The sequence below is a fragment of the Procambarus clarkii genome, chromosome 87 (genome assembly GCF_040958095.1).
Source record: "Procambarus clarkii isolate CNS0578487 chromosome 87, FALCON_Pclarkii_2.0, whole genome shotgun sequence".
NCBI classification, from domain to species: Eukaryota; Metazoa; Arthropoda; class Malacostraca; order Decapoda; family Cambaridae; genus Procambarus; species Procambarus clarkii.
The window spans coordinates 8,655,913-8,681,071 of NC_091236.1; the positions used below are offsets into that span (position 1 = coordinate 8,655,913).

A 25,159-nucleotide genomic window follows, 5' to 3' on the forward strand; every position below is an offset into this window, starting at 1 on the left:
TTTAGTGTCAGAGTGGTTGACAAATGGAATGCATTAGGCAGTGATGTGGTGGAGGCTGACTCCATACACAGTTTTAAATGTAGATATGATAGAGCCCAGTAGGCTCAGGAATCTGTACACCAGTTGATTGACAGTTGAGAGGCGGGACCAAAGAGCCAAAGCTCAACCCCCGCAAGCACAAATAGGTGAGCACAAATAGGTGAGTACACTCCACAAACCCAAGTTCACATGTACCCCCCCCCTCCCCTACCCAAACCAAACTCTCCACACCGGTGACTTGTAGCTTAGAACTAGTTAGTTTCTGAGCACATTAGTTAACGAGGTGGTTTTCTCCAGCGGCAGGCGCTGTCACACCTGTGCCCGGCGTGTTGCAAAGGTTGTTGCAGAGGTCAGGGCCAAGTTTATTCCCCCCTTTGCAGTGGCGCAGTTCTCTCCCCCCGCCCCCCTTGCTCCCTCTCTCTCTCCTCCGACTCTCTCTAACCACACGGCCCCTCACTCCCCCACACCTTCCCCTCCCCCACACCTTCCCCTCCCCCTCACCTTCCCCTCCCCCACACCTTCCCCTCCCCTACACCTCCCCCTCCCCTAGTGTTGCTGCGTATTGCCTGCCTCCACCTCCCCCCCCCCTTACTCTCACTTCCTTCCTCTCTCCCCCCTCCTCACCTGTCTTCCCCACCTCCTCCTCCTCCTCCTCCCTCCCCTCCTCGCTGTCTTACTTTCATTTTCTCAGCACATATTTCCTCTTGCATGAATCATTCACTTATTCGTCAACATTCTTTCCTCCTTTCTTCACACCATTCTTTCCCTTCCCCAAAGGTGTCGAGCTGAGGGAATGTGACCCATGTGTGGGGGGTCCCCAAAGGTGGGCCCTGGGACCACTAGTGTTCATATGAACAAATCCAAAAGGGCCGTGACGAGGATTCGAACCTGCGTCCGGGAACATCCCAGACACTGCCTTAATCGACTGAGCTACGACAGGTTAAAAAAGGGTTGGAACCGAACTTTACCCTGTCGTAGCTCAGTCGATTAAGGCAGTGTCTGGGATGCTCCCGGACGCAGGTTCGAATCCTCGTCACGGCCCTTGTGGATTTGTTCATTTGATGCATCACGTTAGTGTGATGCATCAAAAATTGAAAAAAATTAGAAATTAAAACAGCTTCACTATGCAGGCTGGCTACCTAACAACACAAGAAAGAGAGAAGGACATGATCGCAACGTATAAGTTACTATGAAAAGGACGGGGTTAAAACACAAATCAAGTCACTTTCAGTTAGGGAGGTGGGCAGTCGGGAAGTAGAGGTGCTGGAAGCCACCTCCATACACAGCAAAAGCAGATACGACAGATGTTGTTGTTGTTAAAGATTTGCTATCTAGAACAAAGTTCCAAGTAGCACGGGCTATGGTGAGCCCGCAGGTTTGATATGACAGAGAACTTGAATACCGAGAGGAATAATAAAACCATGAACCCGATATTTTTATCATTCGCAGAAAATATTTCAAAAATTCTTGGCACGAAATATTTCCTAAAATCCTCCATAGAAAATAATTCCAAATCCTCCTCTTACAAAATAATTCCAAATCCTTCTCTTACAAAATAATTCCAAATCCTCCTCTTACAAAATAATTCCAAATCCTTCTCTTACAAAATAATTCCAAATCCTCCTCTTACAAAATAATTCCAAATCCTCCTCTTACAAAATAATTCCAAATCCTCCTCTTACAAAATAATTCCAAATCCTCCTCTTACAAAATAATTCCAAATCCTTCTCTTACAAAATAATTCCAAATCCTCCTCTTACAAAATAATTCCAAATCCTTCTCTTACAAAATAATTCCAAATCTTCCTCTTACAAAATAATTCCAAATCCTCCTCTTACAAAATAATTCCAAATCCTCCTCTTACAAAATAATTCCAAATCCTTCTCTTACAAAATAATTCCAAATCCTCCTCTTACAAAATAATTCCAAATCCTTCTCTTACAAAATAATTCCAAATCTTCCTCTTACAAAATAATTCCAAATCCTCCTCTTACAAAATAATTCCAAATCTTCCTCTTACAAAATAATTCCAAATCTTCCTCTTACAAAATAATTCCAAATCTTCCTCTTACAAAATAATTCCAAATCTTCCTCTTACAAAATAATTCCAAATCTTCCTCTTACAAAATAATTCCAAATCTTCCTCTTACAAAATAATTCCAAATCCTCCTCTTACAAAATAATTCCAAATCTTCCTCTTACAAAATAATTCCAAATCTTCCTCTTACAAAATAATTCCAAATCTTCCTCTTACAAAATAATTCCAAATCTTCCTCTTACAAAATAATTCCAAATCTTCCTCTTACAAAATAATTCCAAATCCTCCTCTTACAAAATAATTCCAAATCTTCCTCTTACAAAATAATTCCAAATCTTCCTCTTACAAAATAATTCCAAATCTTCCTCTTACAAAATAATTCCAAATCCTCCTCTTACAAAATAATTCCAAATCCTTCTCTTACAAAATATTTACAACACATTATTAACGTCCGTGTGTTTTCCCTTGGTGGTGTATTCACCTAGTTGTTCCTGCAGGATCGAGCTATTCTAGCTCCTGGACCCCGCCTTTTCAACCCTGGGAGTGGCAGCAAGGCCAGGGGTGTCGTGCGCTGCACGGGATATATATATTATCACGTCCAAAGATAAATGACAACTGCCGGATATGTGTAGGGCCGGATATGAGAGAGAGAGAGAGAGAGAGAGAGAGAGAGAGAGAGAGAGAGAGAGAGAGAGAGAGAGAGAGAGAGAGAGAGAGAGAGAGAGAGAGAGAGAGAGAGAGAGACAGACAGACAGACAGACAGACAGACAGACAGACAGACAGACAGACAGACAGACAGACAGACAGACAGACAGACAGACAGACAGACAGACAGACAGACAAACAGTTAGGTGAGGCATAGTTTGGATTCTTGCGTTTGACTACCCCGTTTTCTGTCCGTTCCCGCCAAACACACGACCGAACTACAACGTCCTAACAAGTTGTAACAACGTTCTAATGCGTCATAAAACGTTATACCAAGAAGTAACAACTTGATTACAAGTTGTAACAAGCGGAAAATAGAGCCAGTTAGGGTTTGTGTTTGCAGGATATTGTGGAGACTCAACGTTCCTACCAGCGCCTCTCCAGCGTCCCGTTTTCTATTCGTAGGTCCTCAGTTCGGATAGTTTAGTACAACTAATGTACTAACTAATGTGCAACCCGTTCTCGCACTTGTTTTTAGTCAATATTGGCTTATTTAATAAGTGCATATGTGACATACTAATTGATTGTAAACATTTTAGTTTACCTTGAAAAGCATCATAAAAAACACCGACCTCACCTAATCTTCTTAGTATGTTAAGATAAGCATCTTATTGCTTCTTATTTACAGTTATTACTTAACCTATCAACGGTATAGGTTAAGTTATTACTTAACCTATCAACGGTATAGGTTAAGTTATTACTTAACCTATCAACGGTATAGGTTAAGTTATTACTTAACCTATCAACGGTATAGGTTAAGTAATAATTGTAATTAAGAAGCAATAAGATGCTTATCTTAACATACTAAGAAGGTTAGGTGAGGTCGGTGTTTTCTATGATGCTTTTCAAGGTAAACTAAAATATTTACAATCAATTAGTATGTCACATATGCACTTATTAAATAAGCCAATATTGACTATAAGCAAGTGCGAGAACGGGTTGAGTTGTGACACTCCAGACCTAAAATTAAATTTTGTAAACAAAGTTTTATATTTAAGTATAATAAACTTATACAAGAACAAAGTAGTTATAGTAGCCGAAAAAAGATACTTATTGTATAATCAAAACAGCAAGGGGTAAATATGATATAATATTAACTACATGACAGACACGCTATAAACTGTGTTACTGTTACCAATAACACTGTTCAATGGACTGTTACCAGTCTAATGATATTAATAGACGGTTACAGTAGCCTGTAACGCCATGAGGTCTCTCACTCTCTGCATTCGGAAACACTGAAATGGAATTGTAACATGTAGTATAGCATGTGTTGCTCTTACGCGCAACAGATGGCGCTGTTTATCAAGAAACGCCTGTTTTTACCTGTCACAGGCGCGGCATCTATATAGTAGGTATATAAAAACACGCCGTATTCAAATGGGACGTTGTGTCAAAATGTCAAAGCACGAACTGTCACTAGAGGTCAAATCAAGTCAATAATAGTCAAATCAATGGTCAATAATAATGACCATTACTTGACCACATCCCGCGCTTGCCAATCACCATTGTTAATGAAAACACTTTAATAGCTGATGACTCAATTGATGGCTGGCAATACAATGACTCACAACACACAGAATGACTCACAACACACACAATGACTGACGATGCACTTAGCGTCCTCCTCAGTTTAAACCTCCCATCAACCCTATCACTATTACCAGTTAATTAACAATGGTAATAAGATTAAAATGGTCCAACCATACTAACAAATTAAGGTGCCCATTACCTGTGGGCTGAACTAATGGGCTCCGTGTTATCATCACCACTCATCCCACAACCCATGAATTAATAGTTTTAAATAATGAGAATCAACACACCACTTTATCACTGAAATAGTTCAGTTAATAGTTCCTGAGGGCTGGGAGGAGTGTCTCTTGACCGACCCTCATAGTTCAGACCTCTTAGCTCTGGCGCTAATCATCTTGCAAGCCTTTGTGTATCTTAGGACTTGGTCTTAAGCTTCGCAAGGTGAGGATACCAGGCCGGTGCTGCATATTATAGTATTGGTCTAACGAAGGCTGTCGGTGGAGACGATGGTGGTGGCGACATATTGTGATAGTGATTATATGGTTCAAGTAATAATGGTGAACATTTACAAGTGCATATATTTTCTCAAACTACTATACCAGCACGCAGTTTGCGGCAGGCCAGTTAGATGACCCCTTTCTTGGCACTGCGTAGGTGGAGGGTAGTAAGATATCGATTGCGGACACGAGGGGCGGACCAGCTCCTCCTGCTTCACGCTGATCTTCCACCTGCACCTTTCACTGCATCACCCTCACGCCTCAATGTAAACAATCCATGTGCAAAATACTGACATGATATCGTTACATGGCGTACAACGAGCAATTAACCTGCTCTCTCACACTCTTATATACACAACCAAAGATATTTTAAGTACAGTAGTTGACCAGACTACACACTAGAAGGTGAAGGGACGACGACGTTTCGGTCCGTCCTGGACCATTCTCAAGTCGATTGTGAGAATGGTCCAGGACGGACCGAAACGTCGTCGTCCCTACACCTTCCAGTGTGTGGTCTGGTCAACATTCTTCAGTCACGTTATTGTGCCTAATCGCCTGTGTAAGTACAGCAGTATTTTTCTGGAAACATCAGTAATGAAAAATGTCAACAAGGAATCACAGTAAAGTGAGAGTACACTTGATAGTGGTCCAGGATGGCGTCACTCACGGCATATATGTGTGGGTTAGGTTAAAAAGAATTTGATCCACGCTACTGTGACTTACATTCTCTGCATACACTTAAACATTACTGGTAAAATACCCTTAATACAGATTGTATTATGTTTTGCAGCAGCTGCTGCGTCATTCCGGCCGGCGTCACGCAGCTTTCCCGCGACCCCAGCACCACCACCTCCAAAGGTTACGACGCAATACACGCCACGAGGTGATGCGCGCGCGCCACGTGCTGCACCCTGCCACGTGGTCCGCCCGGATGTAAACAAACCGCCATCATATGGCGGGAAAAAACAAACATATATATATATATATACACACACACACAAGAAGTTTGTACTTGGGTTTATGAGAGTACATAGCATTGATTTTTTACATTCTTGCAAGAACCACTAACACATATAGTTACAGGTACAACCTCACTCTTGTTAACAGGCATAGCGGTCTCCCTGTTGTTGCTGTTATAGATTCAGCTACTCGGAAGTTCCAAATAGCACGGGCTATGGTGAGCCCGTAGTGTACTTACCTGGCACAGGAGCGGTGCTGTGTGGGGTCTCCCTTCCCATGGCTCATGTTAAGCCTTATCCGCTAGTCTTTCCTGCAACACCACCCGCCAATCGGTTTGACCCCAAAGTCCGCAATGACTGGCTGGATATACAGTGGTGAGTAGTGGTGGATTGGTTCCCAGTCAATCCTCCCCGGGTTGTGTCTCGGGGCTAGCTGCCGTCCCATTATCTACAGAGCCCTGCTTTTCTACATTACGGTAACCAACGTTACAAATACAACCTAATATGAGCAATAACGGTTCGCAATGCCTAGTCTATCGGACTTGACAGGTTGGTGGGTTGCTTGGGTTCGTATGTTTCTGGTTGGCTTAGAAGGCTGGATTGTTTACGGAGTGGCAAATTATTGTTGTTGTTGTTTTAGATTCAGCTACTGGAAACAATAAGTTGCAAGTAGCACGGGCTATGGTGAGCCCGTAGTGAACTTACCTGGCACAGGAGCGGGGCTGTAGCTTTTTGGAGTGGCAAATGATGAGAACAGGCTGGTGTATCACGTGTGTAGTGTGTATGTGGTGTACTCACCTACACCTGACGGTTGAGTGGACAGCGCTCGGGATTCATAGTCCTGAGGTTCCGGGTTCGATCCCCGGCGGAGGTGGAAACAAATGGCCAGAGTTTCTTTTACCCTGACGCTCCTGTTCAGCTAGCAGTAAATAGGTAGCTGGGAGTTAGACAGCTGCTACAGGCTGCTTCCTGGGGATGTGTAACAAAAAAGGAGGCCTGGTCGAGGACCGGGCCGCGGGGACGCTAAGCCCCGAAATCATCTCAAGATAACCTATCAGTGACTACGATAAAAGTGAAGTCAAGCTATGCCCCGCCTACTGGCCTCGCCTTAGTGTTATAACAGAATTATTTTGGCATTCAAGTTGTGGATGACGGTGCTTGTGTCTAACTACTAGAACAAGTGCAGAACCGAGCAGTTACAGCCCCGCTCCTGTGCCAGGTAAGTCCACTACGGGCTCACCATAGCCCGTGCTACTTGCCCCGTTCCTGTGCCAGGTAAGTCCACTACGGGCTCACCATAGCCCGTGCTACTTGCCCCGCTCCTGTGCCAGGTAAGTCCACTACGGGCTCACCATAGCCCGTGCTACTTGCCCCGTTCCTGTGCCGGGTAAGTCCACTACGGGCTCACCATAGCCCGTGCTACTTGCCCCGTTCCTGTGCCAGGTAAGTCCACTACGGGCTCACCATAGCCCGTGCTACTTGCCCCGCTCCTGTGCCAGGTAAGTCCACTACGGGCTCACCATAGCCCGTGCTACTTGCCCCGCTCCTGTGCCAGGTAAGTCCACTACGGGCTCACCATAGCCCGTGCTACTTGCCCCGCTCCTGTACCAGGTAAGTTACGGGCTCACCATAGCCCGTGCTACTTGCCCCGCTCCTGTACCAGGTAAGTTACGGGCTCACCATAGCCCGTGCTACTTGGAACTTGTTCCGAGTAGCTGAATCTTAAACAACAAGAAGGCTGTTAGACACCAACGTGTCCACCTGGGTTAGGTCTACGACTGACCTTCCCCAGGATGCCTCACTCCCGGGTACCAATTTTTATGCTCGACAAAGAGACATATTAGGAAAGGAAACGTTGCCCAAAAGGCTCCGTTGCGGAAATTGAAGGTCTTTTTTTTAACGGAATCAACCACTTCGATACAAATGCGACGTATCAGTAATACTTAAAACAACGTAATATCAACGTTTCCTATTCACCGGCCAGGATTAATTGATAATGATTGATCAATCAATCAATCAATGATTGATCAATCATTCAATGATTGATTGATGAAGATTAAGCCACCCAAAAGGTGGCACGGGCATGAATAGCCCGTAAGTGGTGGCCCTTTGGAGCCATCACCAGTATCATTAGCTGATACTGGAGATCTGTGGAGGTACAACTGTACTCTGCGTGGTAGTTCATTCAAGACATCATGGTGTGTGTGATGTGGGTGCCCCCCCCCCCCCATGCCCGGGAGAGTAAGTCAGCTCTTTCCTAGAGACGGCCAAGATCAAGGTCATGTGAGAGGGGGGGGGAAGGGGGGGCAGAGATCTACAGGGTGGTGATGGGGGAAGATATTAAAATAAGTTTAAGATCGCGTCTATGTGTGTGTGTAGTTGTTTTTGTACGTGTGAACTCACCTATTTGTACTTATTTGTGCCTGCAGGATCGAGCATTAGCTCTCGGATGCCGGTTGTCTAATGCAATGACTCCTGACCTATTTCCCTATCATATTTACTTTTAAAATTATGAATGGAGTTTGCTTCTACCACCTGTTCCTTTAGTTCAGTCCATTTTCTCACTACTCTTACCCTAAAAGAAAACTTTACAATGCGGGTGTGTACTTACCTAGTTGTACTTGCGGGGGTTGAGCTCTGGCTCTTTAGTCTCGTCTCTCAACTGTCAATCAACTGGTGTACAGGTTCCTGAGCCTACTGGGCTCTATCATATCTACACTTGAAGCTGTATATGGAGTCAGCCTCCATCACATCACTTCCTAATGCATTCCATTTGTCTACAACTCTGACACTGAAATAATTCTTTCTAACGTCTCTACGGCTCATTTGGGCACTCAATTTCCATCTGTGTCCCCTGGTGCGTGTTCCCCTTGTGTTAAATAGTCTGTCTTTATCTACCCTATCAATTCCGCTGAGAATCTTGTATGCGGTGATTATGTCCCCTCTAACTCTTCTGTCTCCCAGTGACGTGAGGTTTAATTCCCGTAGTCTCTCCTCGTAGCTCATACCCCTCAGTTCGGGTACTAATCTGGTGGCAAACATTTGAACCTTTTCCAGTTTAGTTTTATGCTTAACTAGATATGGACTCCATCCAAACTCCAGGTTTGGTCTGACATATGTGGTATATAATGTTCTGAAAGATTCCTTACACAAGTTTCTAAAGGCCGTTCTTATGTTAGCCAACCTGGCATATGCCGCTGATGTTATCCTCTTGATATGGGCTGCAGGGGACAGGTCTGGCGTGATATCCACCCCCAGGTCTTTCTCTCTGACTCTTGAAGTATTTCATCTCCCAAATGATACCTTGTACCTGGTCTCCTGCTCCCTACACCTATCTTCATTACATTTGCTTGTGTGTGTGTGTGTGTGTGTGTGTGTGTGTGTGTGTGTGTGTGTGTGTGTGTGTGTGTGTGTGTGTGTGTGTGTGTGTGTGTGTGTGTGTGTGTGTGTATTTAGACATAGTGGGAGAGAATGGATGTCCATGCAAGATGAAGGCTAATAACTAAATAATAACATAACTATGAAGTAAGAGTGGTTAGGAGAGGGACGTGTTGAGTTAGACGAGGCAGGAGATAGTGTAACGAGAGGGCGTGGGACGCTGGGAGAGCATCCAGCAGAACACGACGTACTAGGTAGTGGTGCTCAGGACCAGTCAATCCTCCTGCCGCGACAGCTTCAACTTAAATCTAGTCTTGGCTCCGTCAACAGTAGGATCCGACATTCTGGTCAGCCAGCCCGCTCCAGGGGCCAGCACCCACCCGGAGAGCTTCCAGCCCGCCCTGGTCGCAGGCGGGAGCCCGCTCCAGCACCCACCCGGAGAGCTTCCAGCCCGCCCTGGTCCCAGGCGGGAGCCCGCTCCAGCTCTGACCCCTAGGCTTCCTGCCGCGTCTCAATATTAAGACTGGTCTCTGGAAGTACACTGGCAAGTATCCCTCGAGCAACTCTCCCTGCTTCAAGAAATACCTTCCCCGTCACACGCACATCTTAGCTGGAGGGTATTCCTACTCGAGCCTTTGACCGGCTCGCTGTAACTCATCTCAGTCTTATGTTATAAATACTCATTCACAGCCTAACATGTCCAATATGTTTAACAACTAATGTGACGTTAAAACTCCGTGAAAATTTTACTTGACTCGTAACTGGTACAAGTTCAAGTTCAAGTATGTTTATTGAGACAAGAAAAAAACAACTCAAAGGGATAGAGTAGCTTAGGCTATTTCTACCCCCCTATAACTGGTACATTTGTGCTGAGAAACAAAATTCAACGATAATAAGTTACCCAAGGGATAAGGATAAGTGTCTGGCAGCCCCGGATACCCAAGTAGCTCCCTTGTCTTACCACAAGTTCTTCAACTAGTAACAGACATTCCGTCAGCATAAATAGCCTAACGGAAACAGTTGTTGCAAATTGAAAGCCGGCTATCTGGTCCACTTAACGAGCGCCAGCGGCCTGTCATTTGTTATAACCAGGGAGCCGAGCGGACAGCACGCTGGACTTGTGATCCTGTGGTCCTGGGTTCGATCCCAGGCGCCGGTGAGAAACAATGGGCAGTTTCTTTCACCCTATGCCCCTGTTACCTAGCAGTAAAATAGGCACCTGGGTGTTAGTCAGCTGTCACGGGCTGCTTCCTGGGGGTGGAGGCCTGGTCGAGGACCGGGCCGCGGGGACACTGAAAAAAAAGCCCCGAAATCATCTCAAGATAACCTCAGGATAACCAGCAATGGTATACTCACTCCGTGTGTGGTACACGGGTAAACTGTCAAGTACCACCAGGATGAACTACCTTGTTAGTACCGGGAATCAATGTCCCCTTGGCTCGGTCTCTTGCCTGGCCTCGTGGTTGGGGGCCTGGCCAATCAGGCTGTTAGACGCCGCTGCTCGCACTCTCACATGTGAATGACAGCCCGGAACGTTTAGTCATGTGCATGCAGTACCTACAGTAAGCAAAGTTGGGGTATTTCGCCAGCATTTCTGGTATTATATCATTTTAAATGAAATACACATTTCTTGAACAATTCTAATCGAATTATCCCTAAATTCTGATATTTGTTCACATTACAGTTACATAGTGACGTAAAGGTATGTGGACAGTTCTACTGACAGTTTACATTTGGTCAGCTGTACGTCAGCAGACAGTACAAGCTCACCGACGTACATGTAGACTAAGCCCAACAGTAGTAACGTCTATAGACGTCTGCAGTTACAGCCCCTCTCCTGTGCCAGGTAAGTCCACTACGGGCTCACCATAGCCCGTGCTACTTGCCCCGCTCCTGTGCCGGGTAAGTCCACTACGGGCTCACCATAGCCCGTGCTACTTGCCCCGCTCCTGTGCCAGGTAAGTCCACTACGGGCTCACTATAGCCCGTGCTACTTTGGCACTTTTGTTCTAAATAGCTGAATCTAAAAGAACAACAATAGACGTGTGCTGACCTTACTGGATGCCCCACAGACATGTAGCGAGAGATAAGATTGTGTGGGAATACGGCGAGAGGGCACGACTGCCGCCCGCGATGGTACGGAATGACGCAGTCCGCATGGAGACGTACCTACGCAGCCTCTCATCTTACCTAACACGTCGCATTTCTTACGGAATCACAATATTTAAGTTTACAATTCATCGGCTTCGACAGGTTGCTCCGAGTTTGCATTTAGTCAGATCTACTGCAACGTCTGCTGATGTAGATGTGACTAAATGTATACTCTGTCAGTCAGTCATTCGCATACTTTGCGTCATTATATAATGGAATGTGAAAAATATGGCGGAATTCAGAGATAACGCCATCAATGGTGTTCAAGAACTGTATAAGTACTTCATTCATAATGATGTGCTGCCAGGAATCATAGCAAAGTATTCAAAATTTGCTTACTGTAGGTGCAGCCTGCACATGACTGTAAAGCTGCCGCCCAGTTGGGTGGGTGTGGAGCACATGACTGTAAAGCTGCCGCCCAGTTGGGTGGGTGTGGAGCACATGACTGTAAAGCTGCCGCCCAGTTGGGTGGGTGTGGAGCACATGACTGTAAAGCTGCCGCCCAGTTGGGTGGGTGTGGAGCACATGACTGTAAAGCTGCCGCCCAGTTGGGTGGGTGTGGAGCACATGACTGTAAAGCTGCCGCCCAGTTGGGTGGGTGTGGAGCACATGACTGTAAAGCTGCCGCCCAGTTGGGTGGGTGTGGAGCACATGACTGTTAAGCTGCCGCCCAGTTCGGTGGGTGTGGAGCACATGACTGTAAAGCTGCCGCCCAGTTGGGTGGGTGTGGAGCAAGACTAGTAACTGTGTGACTCACCGTAGATGTAAAATGCCTTGTATAGTGACTGTTGTGAGCCTCTTGTTGAATCACTTGAGATATAAAAAGATTATCGATAGGTATATGTATTTTTTTTTTTTTTTTTTTTTTTTTTTTTGAGATATATACAAGAGTTGTTACATTCTTGTACAGCCACTAGTACGCGTAGCGTTTCGGGCAAGTCCTTAATCCTATGGTCCCTGGAATACGATCCCCTGCCGCGAAGAATCGTTTTTTCATCCAAGTACACATTTTACTGTTGCGTTAAACAGAGGCTACAGTTAAGGAATTGCGCCCAGTAAATCCTCCCCGGCCAGGATACGAACCCATGACATAGCGCTCGCGGAACGCCAGGCGAGTGTCTTACCACTACACCACGGAGACTGCAAATTTGCTATTTGCAGACTGCTATTTGTGTACATGGATGTATGTATGGATATGTACATACATACATAACATTAACAATTACGTAACTAGCTTCAAAAGATTGTCACTTACTTAGCTAAACGAACTATGGCATTATGTGCCTCTGTAACCCTTTCCACCACCGCCCACGGAATGGGTATGAGGTGCATAATAAAGATAAATGTCAGGTTCCTACATTTCTAGTTTGGCAAAACAGTTCTATTTATTACGTAGTGGTAGACGAGTTCCACGAGGGAAAAGTTGAGACCCATGGTATCTGAAGCAACAAACGTGGTTGATCAATCATCAATTGACCTACAAGCTCTGCATAACCCTCGTTTTGTGTACAAAAATCTCTACTCAATTCTCCAGTCTTACGATAATTCTCTCGATTCTCAGTGGGAAAAGAAGTTTAAGTACAACAACCCACATCTACGGGCGAGGGACCAGTCGTACGATAACCCTCCAGACCTTCACTGGGGGGGGGAGCCGTACGATAACTCTTCCCCACCCTCACTGGAAAAGAACCAAGCGTACGATAACCTTCCACAGCTTTAGAATGGAGGAATAAATCGTACGATAACCTTCCTCAGCTTTAAGTATGGAGGAATAAATCGTACGATAACCTTCCTCAGCTTTAAGTATGGAGGAATAAATCGTACGATAACCTTCCTCAGCTTTAAGTATGGAGGAATAAATCGTACGATAACCTTCCTCAGCTTTAAGTATGGAAGAATAAATCGTACGATAACCTTCCACACCTTTAAGTATGGAGGAATAAATCGTACGATAACCTTCCTCAGCTTTAAGTATGGAGGAATACATCGTACGATAACCTTCCTCAGCTTTAAGTATGGAGGAATACATCGTACGATAACCTTTCCCACTCTCCACGTGGGATGTACTGGAGGCTGCAGACCCCCGGTACAACATTCAAGTACATGTTGGTGTTATTACATCAGGTGTGATTGTGAATGCATGATTACGTCAGGCATGTCTTATGCATCACCAACTACAGACGCCTTATAGTTCCATTTAGCATACAAGCCATTAAAATAGTATACTATCTATGGTGACAAGGAGAATAGCCTCATTCCATAGTTAATGTTTCCTGCAATATACCCCAAGCGGGAAGCGTCCGCATAGGACGCATACGGCACTGGGAAAACGTGTCGTACATTGTAAACAAACGCGTTATTCGTCGATATAAGAAGGAATTCTTCCTATATGCATTATGTTACTTGGGATATATGAGTTACGTGAATTGTGAGAACAAAGAATGTTGACATTTTCATGGCGCGTATCACGCCGCACGATTGATAGGCCAACAAGAGCCGAGAGTGTACGACACTTCCCGAGTCGGTCCGAGGGAGTCACGTGACGATGCACTCAGTTCTCTGTCTCCCACGCACTTGTGTGGACGGACTCAACACATATCTGCAGTGATATACACACGTCGCAGTCCTCCTCGGATTTTTTTCACTACAGTTCTCAAACTGGACGTTTCCATCTGTGTCATGAAGTAGCGCATGTAGAAGTGGAGTGTTTGTTGAGCTAGAGGCGAACGATCCGGGGAAGCAGCATGGAGCATAGCGACGGACGCGCGCCCGCCGCCACGGGACTATAGCCCGGCCGCTCCCCAGGCCACGTCGATAATATCCTGGCTTGTGATTGGTCGTACGCGTCCACCGCCAACTGACGCAACGCACTCGCCATGACGCACACCAGCCAACTGTGTGAAGCAGCTCTGATCGCCAAAGTACGCGAACATCCGCACCTCTATGACGTACACCACAAAGACTACAAGGATTCGCGTAAATGCATACAGACATGGTCGCAGATCGCCAAGGACATTGGCTGCCCGGGGGAGTGGAAGATGTGCAAAGAGAGATGGCGTACGCTGCGGGACGTCTACGTGAGGAACAGGAAGTCCATCATGGTGGGTGATGCAGTGAGGAAGCGGCCGAAATGGAGGTTTTTCGACCAGATGAACTTTCTACACTCTTACATCAATCACAGAGCGCCGGAAACCGAAGTGTATACCATCTTGCCAAGGTACTCCCCCCAAACTGCTTGTTAATAAATAATTAACTTTTTCTACGGCTCGAATTGGATGTAAATAGAAGCTGCCTCGTATGAGCCCAATTCTTAAAATATATATATATTCTCTAGGGGAATATTATAACTGCCACGTCCCTCAATTTGCCACAAAAAATGCACCGGTTTGCGTAAACAAACTTACGAACCCAAGCAACCCACCAAACCTATAGAGGCCGATGATTAGAAAACATCAGTATTACGACACTTGATTTTTTTCCTAATACGTCGCATTTTAACGAATTGGTCGATTCCGTAAATAATGCGACGTATTAGGCGAGCGGATGGGTTACATAACCATACATTAGGATCGGTCATTTGGAAACTAACAGAAAACACGTCTTTAGCTTGTAATCACACTCTGATTCATATAATTACCCTACTGATGATAGTTCCTTCTCACAAGTTACAGCCCCGCTCCTGTGCCAGGTAAGTCCACTACGGGCTCACCATAGCCCGTGCTACTTGGAACGATTTGTTCCAAGTAGCACGAATCTTAAACAAGTTCTTTCTATACTAGCGATAGCTTAATCCCCCACTGGCGACAGATCCATAACATGACCTTTTGTACATTTTTTTTATTTTTTTTTTATTTCTTTTACGCCTTTCATGAACCCAAATCCTTTGAATTTTGAATTAACTTACAACTAGTACCAGAGCACTTCATTGCAAGCTCTCCTGCACTTGTTTAGTGAACACTTATGGTCGGTGAGCACATACTGTGTATGTGTACATGTGTAAGTTAGAGGCGACGTAACTGGCAGTACGTCGCACTTACAGGATCGACCAATACGTTAAAAATGCGACTTATTAAAACAAATTAAATCACAGTAACGCTGACGTTTGATATCCATTGTTATAGGCTAGACAGCTTACCGAGGTTCATACTGTTCTAGTTAGGCAAAACAAGTTGTATTTATTACGGAGTAGAAAATAGAGAGAACTAACAGCTACGTCATTGTGGCAACAACACTCACATGTCTTATAGTTTACAGAAGTGAAAATTATTTTGTTTATTAGTCATTATATAGACTATATGAAGGCCAAGGTGACATCTAGCAGAAACTGCACAATGGATGGGGCAGTGTAGCAACTGACTGGTCAGTTCCCAGACAGGGAGAGACATTTTCTTCAGTCCATCTTCCTGTTTAGATGGACCAGCTACATGGCCCATCATATATATGGGCCACAAAGTTACAAAAAGTGATATATCTAAACAGGAGGATGGGTTTGTTTCCTTACGATGTTAATAGGTGCCTGGGAATTTACCAACCTGGAGAATGACAGTTGTTGGTTAGGGAAGAGATACTAGTACATGCACGGCCATATTAATATCCATGACGTAGTATCTGCGATCATCGACTCCGTTCTCTCTATTCCCCTCCGTAAAAAATGCACTGGCTGAACCCGTCCACTTGAGCAGTACGTCGTATTTTGACGTATACACCCCCCCCCCCACCACCCGAGGCCAAAATTGACGTACGAAATATCATAGCAGCTCACAAAGTTGATGTGATGACATAATTTGTATTCGTGGGTCCTCAAGTTAGGTTAGGTTCGAGGAATTTAAAACACCAGTTTAATGCCGTTGTGAACGTTCCAGGGGTTAGCCTAACCTCTGTTCCAGAGGTTAAGCTAACCTCTGGAGCCTAAACAAGTGTATGTGGGCCTGTGGGCCGCTCCAAGCAACAGCCTGGTGGACCAAACTCTCACAAGTCAAGCCTGGCCTCGGGCCGGGCTTGGGGAGTAGAAGAACTAGAACCCCATCAACCAGGTATCAACCAGGTAACCTAAAGCGTTAGAACTTTACTTACCCACTTAAAGTACGGCAGCCGTATAATCATTAAGCCTAGAAAATGTCACTTTCGCAGTGGTTATAATTTCCCTGTATATTTTACGCTGTGGTCGAATGCGAAAAAGATGTCTTACGTACAGTAAGAGGTGCGGACAATTAATTAAGGGTCGTAAGTTATAATTTGTCTCCAAGATCTTTAACCCTTCACTTATATCTATTCCGAACTAAATTAATACATGTTGCACATTGGTATACGTCCTCGGCTCACAACTGATGAACTCCTTCAAATACCCGAGGACAGAAATGGTTGGGCATATTTCCTTTCACTTTATGCCTCAATTCATCTAGCAGCAAGTCAATGGGAGTTAGGCAACTGTTGTGGGTTGCATCCTGGGGACTGTCAGTAGTTGGCCTAAGGGGGGGGGGGGGCTTGGAATGGAATTATCAGGGGAAAGCGCCAAGCCATTACGACTATGTAGCACTTGGAAGGGGGGGGTCAGGATAAGGATTTGGGATGGGACGGGGGAAAGGAATGGTACGGGAGTTATTTCTACCACTTTTTGCAGCCACTGGGTTGGGCCTGAGGACGTGGAGACTGTACTGTGTGAAGAGGCAGCAGCCAGCGACTCTGAAGCTCACGATGACAACTCCAACTCTACCTCCTTCAACTCCGAGGAACTCATACTGACAACTGTGGACGGCAGACCCATCAAAGAGGAGATTGTGGAGTGGATGGATGAGGAACTTGAAGGGAGTGAGAGCTTTGTTGCTCCCGATGGCGGAGAGACACTCTCGTCCGTCCAAAGCTCCAGTACTCCCATTGTCTCCTTGTCGACTGGTCAGTGGGACAGCGAGAAAATACCCAAAAGTGAGTTTCTTCTCCTTATGTGTTTCTACATCATTACATTTAATTTGTACAAAACTGCACTGTAAAAATATAATTATCAAATTGACCAATCCACACACTAGAAAATGAAGGGACGACGACGTTTCGCTCCGTCCTGGACCATTCTCAAGTCGATTGTGAATGGTCCAGGACGGACCGAAACGTCGTCGTCCCTTCACCTTCTAGTGTGTGGTCTGGTCAACATACCTCAGCCACGTTATTGTGACTCATCGCCTGCATATCTTCAAATTATACATTTCACTAACTGCTGTAATTCTTTTCAGAAAGAGCAAAGAAGCTCAACCACTTGTCACTTGACAGTTTGCCAATCCAGATCAAGAATATATCTGGCAGTCTAGGCCGGGCCAAGGGGACAGGGAGCCCGCGAGACCAAATTAAAAAGGATAAAGAACAGTTACCAACAGAAGCCGTTGAAACCACGTATAAACTCCGTAGTGTACCGACCTGCCATACTCCAGACGTTAAGCCGAAAATATTAAGTACGAAGACTGAATACATTGAGGAGGAGGAAGAATTATTCGGGAAATATATAGCAGCCGCCATCAAAAAGTTAACTGATAGGTCAAAATCTTTAGCTAAAATGCGGATTCAAGAAGTTCTCTTCAACCTGGAAGAATCCGACCGAAACAGTCAGACAGAAAAGTTAAAAAAAAGTAAAAAATAAACACTAAGTGATGGCACACTGTAAGGAGAGTACAGTGACACGTGACGATCTTTCTGCGCACTACAAGTCTGCCGAGGGCACTGCAAGCAGTGCTGTGTGCAGAACAAGCAGTGCTGTGTGCAGAACAAGCAGTGCTGTGTGCAGAACAAGCAGTGCTGTGTGCAGAACAAGCAGTGCTGTGTGCAGAACAAGCAGTGCTGTGTGCAGAACAAGCAGTGCTGTGTGCAGAACAAGCAGTGCTATGTGCAGAACAAGCAGTGCCGTGTGCAGAACAAGCAGTGCTGTGTGCAGAACAAGCAGTGCTGTGTGCAGAACAAGCAGTGCTGTGTGCAGAACAAGCAGTGCTATGTGCAGAACAAGCAGTGCTGTGTGCAGAACAAGCAGTGCCGTGTGCAGAACAAGCAGTGCTGTGTGCAGAACAAGCAGTGCTGTGTGCAGAACAAGCAGTGCTGTGTGCAGAACAAGCAGTGCTGTGTGCAGAACAAGCAGTGCTGTGTGCAGAACAAGCAGTGCTGTGTGCAGAACAAGCAGTGCTGTGTGCAGAACAAGCAGTGCTGTGTGCAGAACAAGCAGTGCTGTGTGCAGAACAAGCAGTGCTGTGTGCAGAACAAGCAGTGCTGTGTGCAGAACAAGCAGTGCTGTGTGCAGAACAAGCAGTGCTGTGTGCAGAACAAGCAGTGCTGTGTGCAGAACAAGCAGTGCTGTGTGCAGAACAAGCAGTGCTGTGTGCAGAACAAGCAGTGCTGTGTGCAGAACAAGCAGTGCCGTGTGCAGAACAAGCAGTGCTGTGTGCAGAACAAGCAGTGCTGTGTGCAGCAACGGTCATGACGGCGCTTTAAACACTGCTGGCAGTGCTACAGGCAGCAGTGACAGTGTTACCAATGGCAGCACTGATAGGATGCATATTATATCCATGATGTGAGTCAGATTTTCAATGTTGAACATTGTTGAATTGTGCGCATCTGGCGTGGCTCACTGTGCACGCCCATGTTCAGTGCCGTCACTGCACGCCCATGTTCAGTGCCGTCACTGCACGCCCATGTTCAGTGCCGTCACTGCACGCCCATGTTCAGTGCCGTCACTGCACGCCCATGTTCAGTGCCGTCACTGCACGCCCATGTTCAGTGCCGTCACTGCACGCCCATGTTCTCAATAAAGTACAAGACACACCAGATATTTTTAATAAAGAACCTATAATCTTGTCTGATGAACCACATTGGATCAGAACTGTCGACCCCAAATGGATTACCCAATATGTCCCATCCCCCCACACCCATGCTGTGGGCGATAGTATACCCTCACACCCATGCTGTGGGCGATAGTATACCCTCACACCCATGCTGTGGGTGATAGTACACCCCCACACCCATGCTGTGGGCGATAGTATACCCTCACACCCATGCTGTGGGCGATAGTATACCCTCACCCATGCTGTGGGCGATAGTATACCCTCACACCCATGCTGTGGGTGATAGTACACCCCCACACCCATGCTGTGGGTGATAGTACACCCCCACACCCATGCTGTGGGCGATGGTACACCCCCACCCCCATGCTGTGGGAGATGGTACACCCCCACACCCATGCTGTGGGTGATAGTACACCCCCACACCCTTGCTGTGGATGATGGTACACCCCCACACCCATGTTGTGAGGGATGGTACTCCCCACCCCACACCCATGCTGTGGGTGATGGTACACCCCCACACCCATGTTGTGGGGGATGGTACTCCCCTCCCACACCCATGCTGTGGGTGATAGTACTCCCCCCCCCACACCCATGCTGTGGGCGATGGTACACCCCCACACCCATGCTGTGGGCGATGGTACACCCCCACACCCATGCTGTGGGCGATGGTACACCCCACACCCATGCTGTGGGCGATGGTACACCCCCACACCCATGCTGTGGGCGATGGTACACCCCCACACCCATGCTGTGGGCGATGGTACACCCCCACACCCATGCTGTGGGCGATGGTACACCCCCACACCCATGCTGTGGGCGATGGTACACCCCCACACCCATGCTGTGGGCGATGGTACACCCCCACACCCATGCTGTGGGCGATGGTACACCCCCACACCCATGCTGTGGGCGATGGTACACCCCCACACCCATGCTGTGGGCGATGGTACACCCCTACACCCATGCTGTGGGCGATGGTACACCCCCACACCCATGCTGTGGGCGATGGTACACCCCCACACCCATGCTGTGGGTGATGGTACACCCCCACACCCATGCTGTGGGTGATGGTACACCCCCACACCCATGCTGTGGGTGATGGTACACCCCCACACCCATGCTGTGGGTGATGGTACACCCCCACACCCATGCTGTGGGTGATGGTACACCCCCACACCCATGGTGTGGGTGATGGTACACCCCTACACCCATGCTGTGGGTGATAGTACACCCTCACACCCATGCTGTGGGTGATGGTACACCCCCACACCCATGCTGTGGGCGATGGTACACCCCCCACCCCCATGCTGTGGGCGATGGTACACCCCCACACCCATGCTGTGGGTGATGGTACACCCCCACACCCATGCTGTGGGTGATGGTAAACCCCCACACCCATGCTGTGGGTGATGGTAAACCCCCACACCCATGCTGTGGGCGATGGTACACCCCCACACCCATGCTGTGGGTGATGGTACACCCCCACACCCATGCTGTGGGTGACGGTACACCCCCACACCCATGCTGTGGGTGACGGTACACCCCCACACCCATGCTGTGGGCGATAGGGAGTCAACATAAGAGGGGGAGGGGGTCAACATGAGAGGGGGAGGGAGTCAACATGAGAGGGGGAGGGGGGGGCCAACATGAGAAAGGGGGGATCACACCTATTCACCAAACTGTCGACCCTCTATGGATTACCCAACATGTCCCCATACCTAGGGGTAAATGTCCCCCCCCCCCCACCACACCCACTTCACCACTGTCCATATCACCATCGTCACCACAAGTCCTATTAGATGCCAGCAAGACTTCGACAATAGCTTGGTTTACTTTACGCCTACTTTTGATAATTACTTACTTGGTTTACTTTACACAAGTTAGGTTCAGCTGACGAGATTTTTTTGCCGTCGTTGTGCAAACACAACAAGGAATCTCGGTACAGTTACTGACGGTGATAATTTATTTTAATCAAACTTTCTTTTAAAACTGAGATTGAGCCCCAAGGTCCCCCCCTCCCCTCCCCGAGGGTAATGGACACTCCCCAGCAACGAACTCCTGCTCTGGAAGTCTAATAAAACCATGACACCAAAGCTTACTGAACAACCAGCAAGTCTACTTTCGTCCAACATATAGTTCAGGACAAAACTGAGGAAAGATGTGCAGGTTTCGCAAGTGGACACGTAAAATATCATAAATCCTGGCCTAGGCTGAAGAGGAGGCGGGCACGTGGCTACTACAGGCACGGATACAAGGTAAAAATCTATTTACAAACATTTCTGAACAAAACATTTGAATGGCAACGTCAGCTGTGGAGCGTGGAAGGGCGGGTACCCGTACAGACACGGCACAGAGGCCGCGGCAGGTTTTCAAGGACACTTGAGAACACAGTTGCCACGCCCAACCTCTTAACCTTCATACTAAAAACAAGAAAAACAAGTGCATATCGACAGATTTACCAGCTTGTATTATTTTCCGAGTGTGTTACCAAAAATAAGTCTACTTCAATTATTGTTACGAAGATAGAAAACGAACCTAATATTTGAAATCCTCTGTAGTAGTTTGTTTGCAGATTTATATCTTAAAGTACTTTTTTCTAACGTCAACGGTACACGTGGTCAGTGGTATGTGTAGTCGACGGTACACGTGGTCAGTGGTATGTGTAGTCGACGGTACACGTGGTCAGTGGTATGTGTAGTCGACGGTACACGTGGTCAGTGGTATGCGTAGTCGACGGTACACGTGGTCAGTGGTATGTGTAGTCGACGGTACACGTGGTCAGTGGTATGTGTAGTCGACGGTATACGTATATATGAAGAGAAGTGTTGAGGGTAGAATTCATACCACAACCAGAGTGTATGCAGGTTCTGATTAATTTTATTGCAGCAGGAGGCGGCTAGTTTGTTGTGCAACCCACTCATCCTGTGAGCGGTGGCGCAAAAAGGATTGCAGCTGACACAAAAGGTCTTTATCGGACCTTAATCAGAGATTACAATAACAATTACATCTATCCCTACACACCTTATAATAATACTGTCAGCTAGCGTGAAACCCTGACTTGATTTCAGTAGAAGCCTCAGGACGTAAAGAATTCAGTAGAAGCCTTAGGACCCCCTAAAAAATTCAGTGGAAACCTCAGGATCCCTAAATAATTCAGTAGAAGCCTCAGAACCTCTAAATAATTCAGTAGAAGCCTCAGGATCCCTAAATAATTCAGTAGAAGCCTTAGGACCCCCTAAATAATTCAGTAGAAGCCTCAGGACCTTTAAATAATTCAGACAATATATGCAAAAGCGATATATCGCCCAGATTCAAGCCCCGGTTGAAGGACCATATATATCAACACGACATTGGAACTATCAACATGATGGTGGTCCAGAACGGACCGAAACGTCGTCGTTGTTTCATCTTTAAATGTGTGGGTTGTATATCAACTTTATAGCCACGTTATTGTGATTCGTCGTCTGCCTACCAAATAAAGATTTTTTTAGCAACAAATTCAAATATAAGACTAGGGGAGGGGAGGCGGAGGTACCTGGGCCTCTTCTCCCTTCTCATACTCTTCCTTCTTGCCTCTCTATTGCACATTCTCCTTCCCTGTCTCAGGTTCCTTTCCTCTCTCCCTTAACCTCCTCGTAGACAAAACATGCTCGAATAAACCTTCAATGTTGAATCGTTATCGACGTTGATTCAACGTCAATACAGCCGAAACAAAGTTCGGAAACACTCTATGAACAATCAATCCCACATTTCAGATTTTATTGGCCTCTCTAATTATTGAAATTTAATCTAATCGTATTTAAAACATAATAGAAGTAGAATCCCTTGATTATTTCAAGCGTAGGCTAGACATATATATATATATGAATGAGATTGGGTGGATATAAATAGGCGCTGCCTCGTATGGATCAATATAGGTTTTCTGCTGTTATCTTCGTTACGGGCTCACCATAGCCCGTGCTACTTGGAACTTTGTTCCAGGTAGCGAATCTTTAACACACACACTGTTATCTTCATTCTTATGTTCTTAAAAGGGTGAACCTTCAGCCACCCTATGACACTCCACTTTCAGTCACAAATCACAGTGCAAAGTTTGTCCCACTAATCTCGAAGATTCTCTCTTATAGATTTACAATGATTCACAACCAGTTCTACGAGTTAAATAACAAAGTAGCGTCATGAATGTCCGTATCATTAGTTTTAGAAGAATATAAAATAGGTAAAAACGACTGTGTCCTATCAACCCATCTTGAATCGTCAACCACTCCACGATAAACGTACTGAAACATAATGACGATCGAAGCCAATAGTAAATATCAGCCTCTGAGTAGGATGGTTCACATGCTGTAAAAAATAAACGGAATTCTCTCAAATACAAACTAATATTTGTATAGACTAAACCACACACCAGAAAATGAGACTATGTATTATGATATTCTTGTATATAATAGGTTTATGCGTTAAGATATCTTCATAGTGCACCCAAAATTTGCCAGTGTTTAACGAAAAATTTCTATGAGATATCCTCACACGTTTCATACTGAACATATGGCCCTGTATGACTAACCATCCTGCGAGATGGAGACTCGGTATCACTGCTACCTTATTCACTCAGGTGTTGATGATATCCTCATAATGCACCCAAAGTGCAGACTATAGTGTATAGTATAGTCTGCCAGTGCAGACTACTTATCACATGCCTCTGTATGACTAACCATCCTGTGTGATGGGGATTTCACACAAATCCAGATGTGCCTAAATGTGTTAATAATAAAAAAAATAACTGAACTCATGGCGATTTAAGTGTATATGCAGTACTATGTTCGTCCAATCCGCAGCCGACCCTCAAACAACACACTTGTTAATTTTAACGAACTGTATATAGCCTAAAAAGCCATTTAAAATGCAATACAAGTTAATATTTCTGTTTACTAAAATTGTGAATATTTCGTTGATTTAATTTTACGCGGTATTGGCAATTATTTGCATTTGCTGTACGTGGTAAAAAAAAAGGTAGTAGTGTGATATGAGCATTGTAGAACATAGGAAAAAGAATGAAGCATTTTGTGTTTGATTTTGAAAGTTGGAACGTAATCAGGTACACGTAAAAATTGGAACATCAAAATAAAAGGCAGTCAGGTTCAAAAGTTGTCAAATACTGACGTACTAATATTTATATCAGTATTTCTCTTAAAAGTAAACTTGACCATGTTTGAAGCCATCACTTGAAACGTGCTTCATTCACTTTCAGAATGTATAGTGAACATTCCCTAAACACCAGACCCGAAACACCTTACCTAACCTCACCTAGTAAAGGTGAGGTTAGTAGACTGCATAAATCACAAAATATAATATTGACTTACGTTTAAGAAAACCACAGATTATTATACTTCTACTCCCAGAACCCCATCCAGGTCCAGGATTCGTGTCCAGTTGGTTGTGTTCAGCGATAAGACCTACCATTAATGTATAATGACTTACTGTAAATGTATAACTCTTGTAATAGCACTTTCTCTGTAACTAGCTGACATTGTAACTATAAGGTGTGAAGGATAGGTGAAATTGTTTATGTAATACTCTAAGATGAGGTCTAATAAAGACCTTTTGTGCCCTCTGTAATCCTTTTTGCGCTACCGCTCACAGGATGGGTATGGGGTGCACAATAAACAAGCCGCCTCCGGCGGCAACAATCAAACTGGTTGTGTTCATCAAGCCAAATAATAACATACAAATCTGCCTAAATCACTATTTGATAGCTTGTAGGAATAACATAAGTAGGAGTCACCATAACAAGCCTCTTGGCCCACTGTGGGCAGTGACCAGCCAATTTGTAAAGCTATCAATACCATTTGCCCCAATGATGTCGGCCGCCAACCTGATTCACTAAACAACGTGTAATGGTACTTACTCGTGCAGGCTCGCCATCCAGGTGATTGAAGATTGTCGTTCGGATGATATACACTTATCACTTTCACACACACTCGTAGATAAGTAAGACTATCGCGGCGTTAACGAGCACTTGACCATTGTTTACGAGGCCAGGCT

At 45.7% G+C, this 25,159-nt stretch overlaps 2 protein-coding genes across 2 annotated transcripts; both read left to right on the top strand.

The window, feature by feature from the left end:
• The first annotated feature begins 13,817 nt into the window (after window positions 1-13,817).
• Window positions 13,818-18,230, top strand: LOC138358926 (uncharacterized). Its single transcript, XM_069317367.1, has 3 exons — window positions 13,818-14,517; window positions 16,921-17,222; window positions 17,525-18,230. The coding sequence occupies exons 1-3, from the start codon at window positions 14,177-14,179 to the stop codon at window positions 17,923-17,925; spliced, it is 1,044 nt and encodes a 347-aa protein (XP_069173468.1). The 5' UTR covers window positions 13,818-14,176; the 3' UTR covers window positions 17,926-18,230.
• LOC138358886 (uncharacterized protein CG45076-like) lies at window positions 17,936-18,764 on the top strand. The gene is made up of 2 exons (XM_069317237.1): window positions 17,936-17,954; window positions 18,049-18,764. Exons 1-2 carry the CDS (start codon window positions 17,936-17,938, stop codon window positions 18,762-18,764), a joined length of 735 nt encoding a protein of 244 aa, XP_069173338.1.
• The last annotated feature ends 6,395 nt before the right edge of the window (window positions 18,765-25,159 follow it).

What these genes read in the sequence shown, in the direction of transcription:
- LOC138358926 (XM_069317367.1), top strand. Translation starts at nt 14,177, where the DNA reads ATGACGCACACCAGCCAACTGTGTGAAGCAGCTCTGATCGCCAAAGTA. An exon ending in GTGTATACCATCTTGCCAAG is followed by an intron (nt 14,518 to 16,920) that starts GTACTCCCCCCA and finishes CACTTTTTGCAG; the next exon opens with CCACTGGGTTGGGCCTGAGG. An exon ending in CAGCGAGAAAATACCCAAAA is followed by an intron (nt 17,223 to 17,524) that starts GTGAGTTTCTTC and finishes AATTCTTTTCAG; the next exon opens with AAAGAGCAAAGAAGCTCAAC.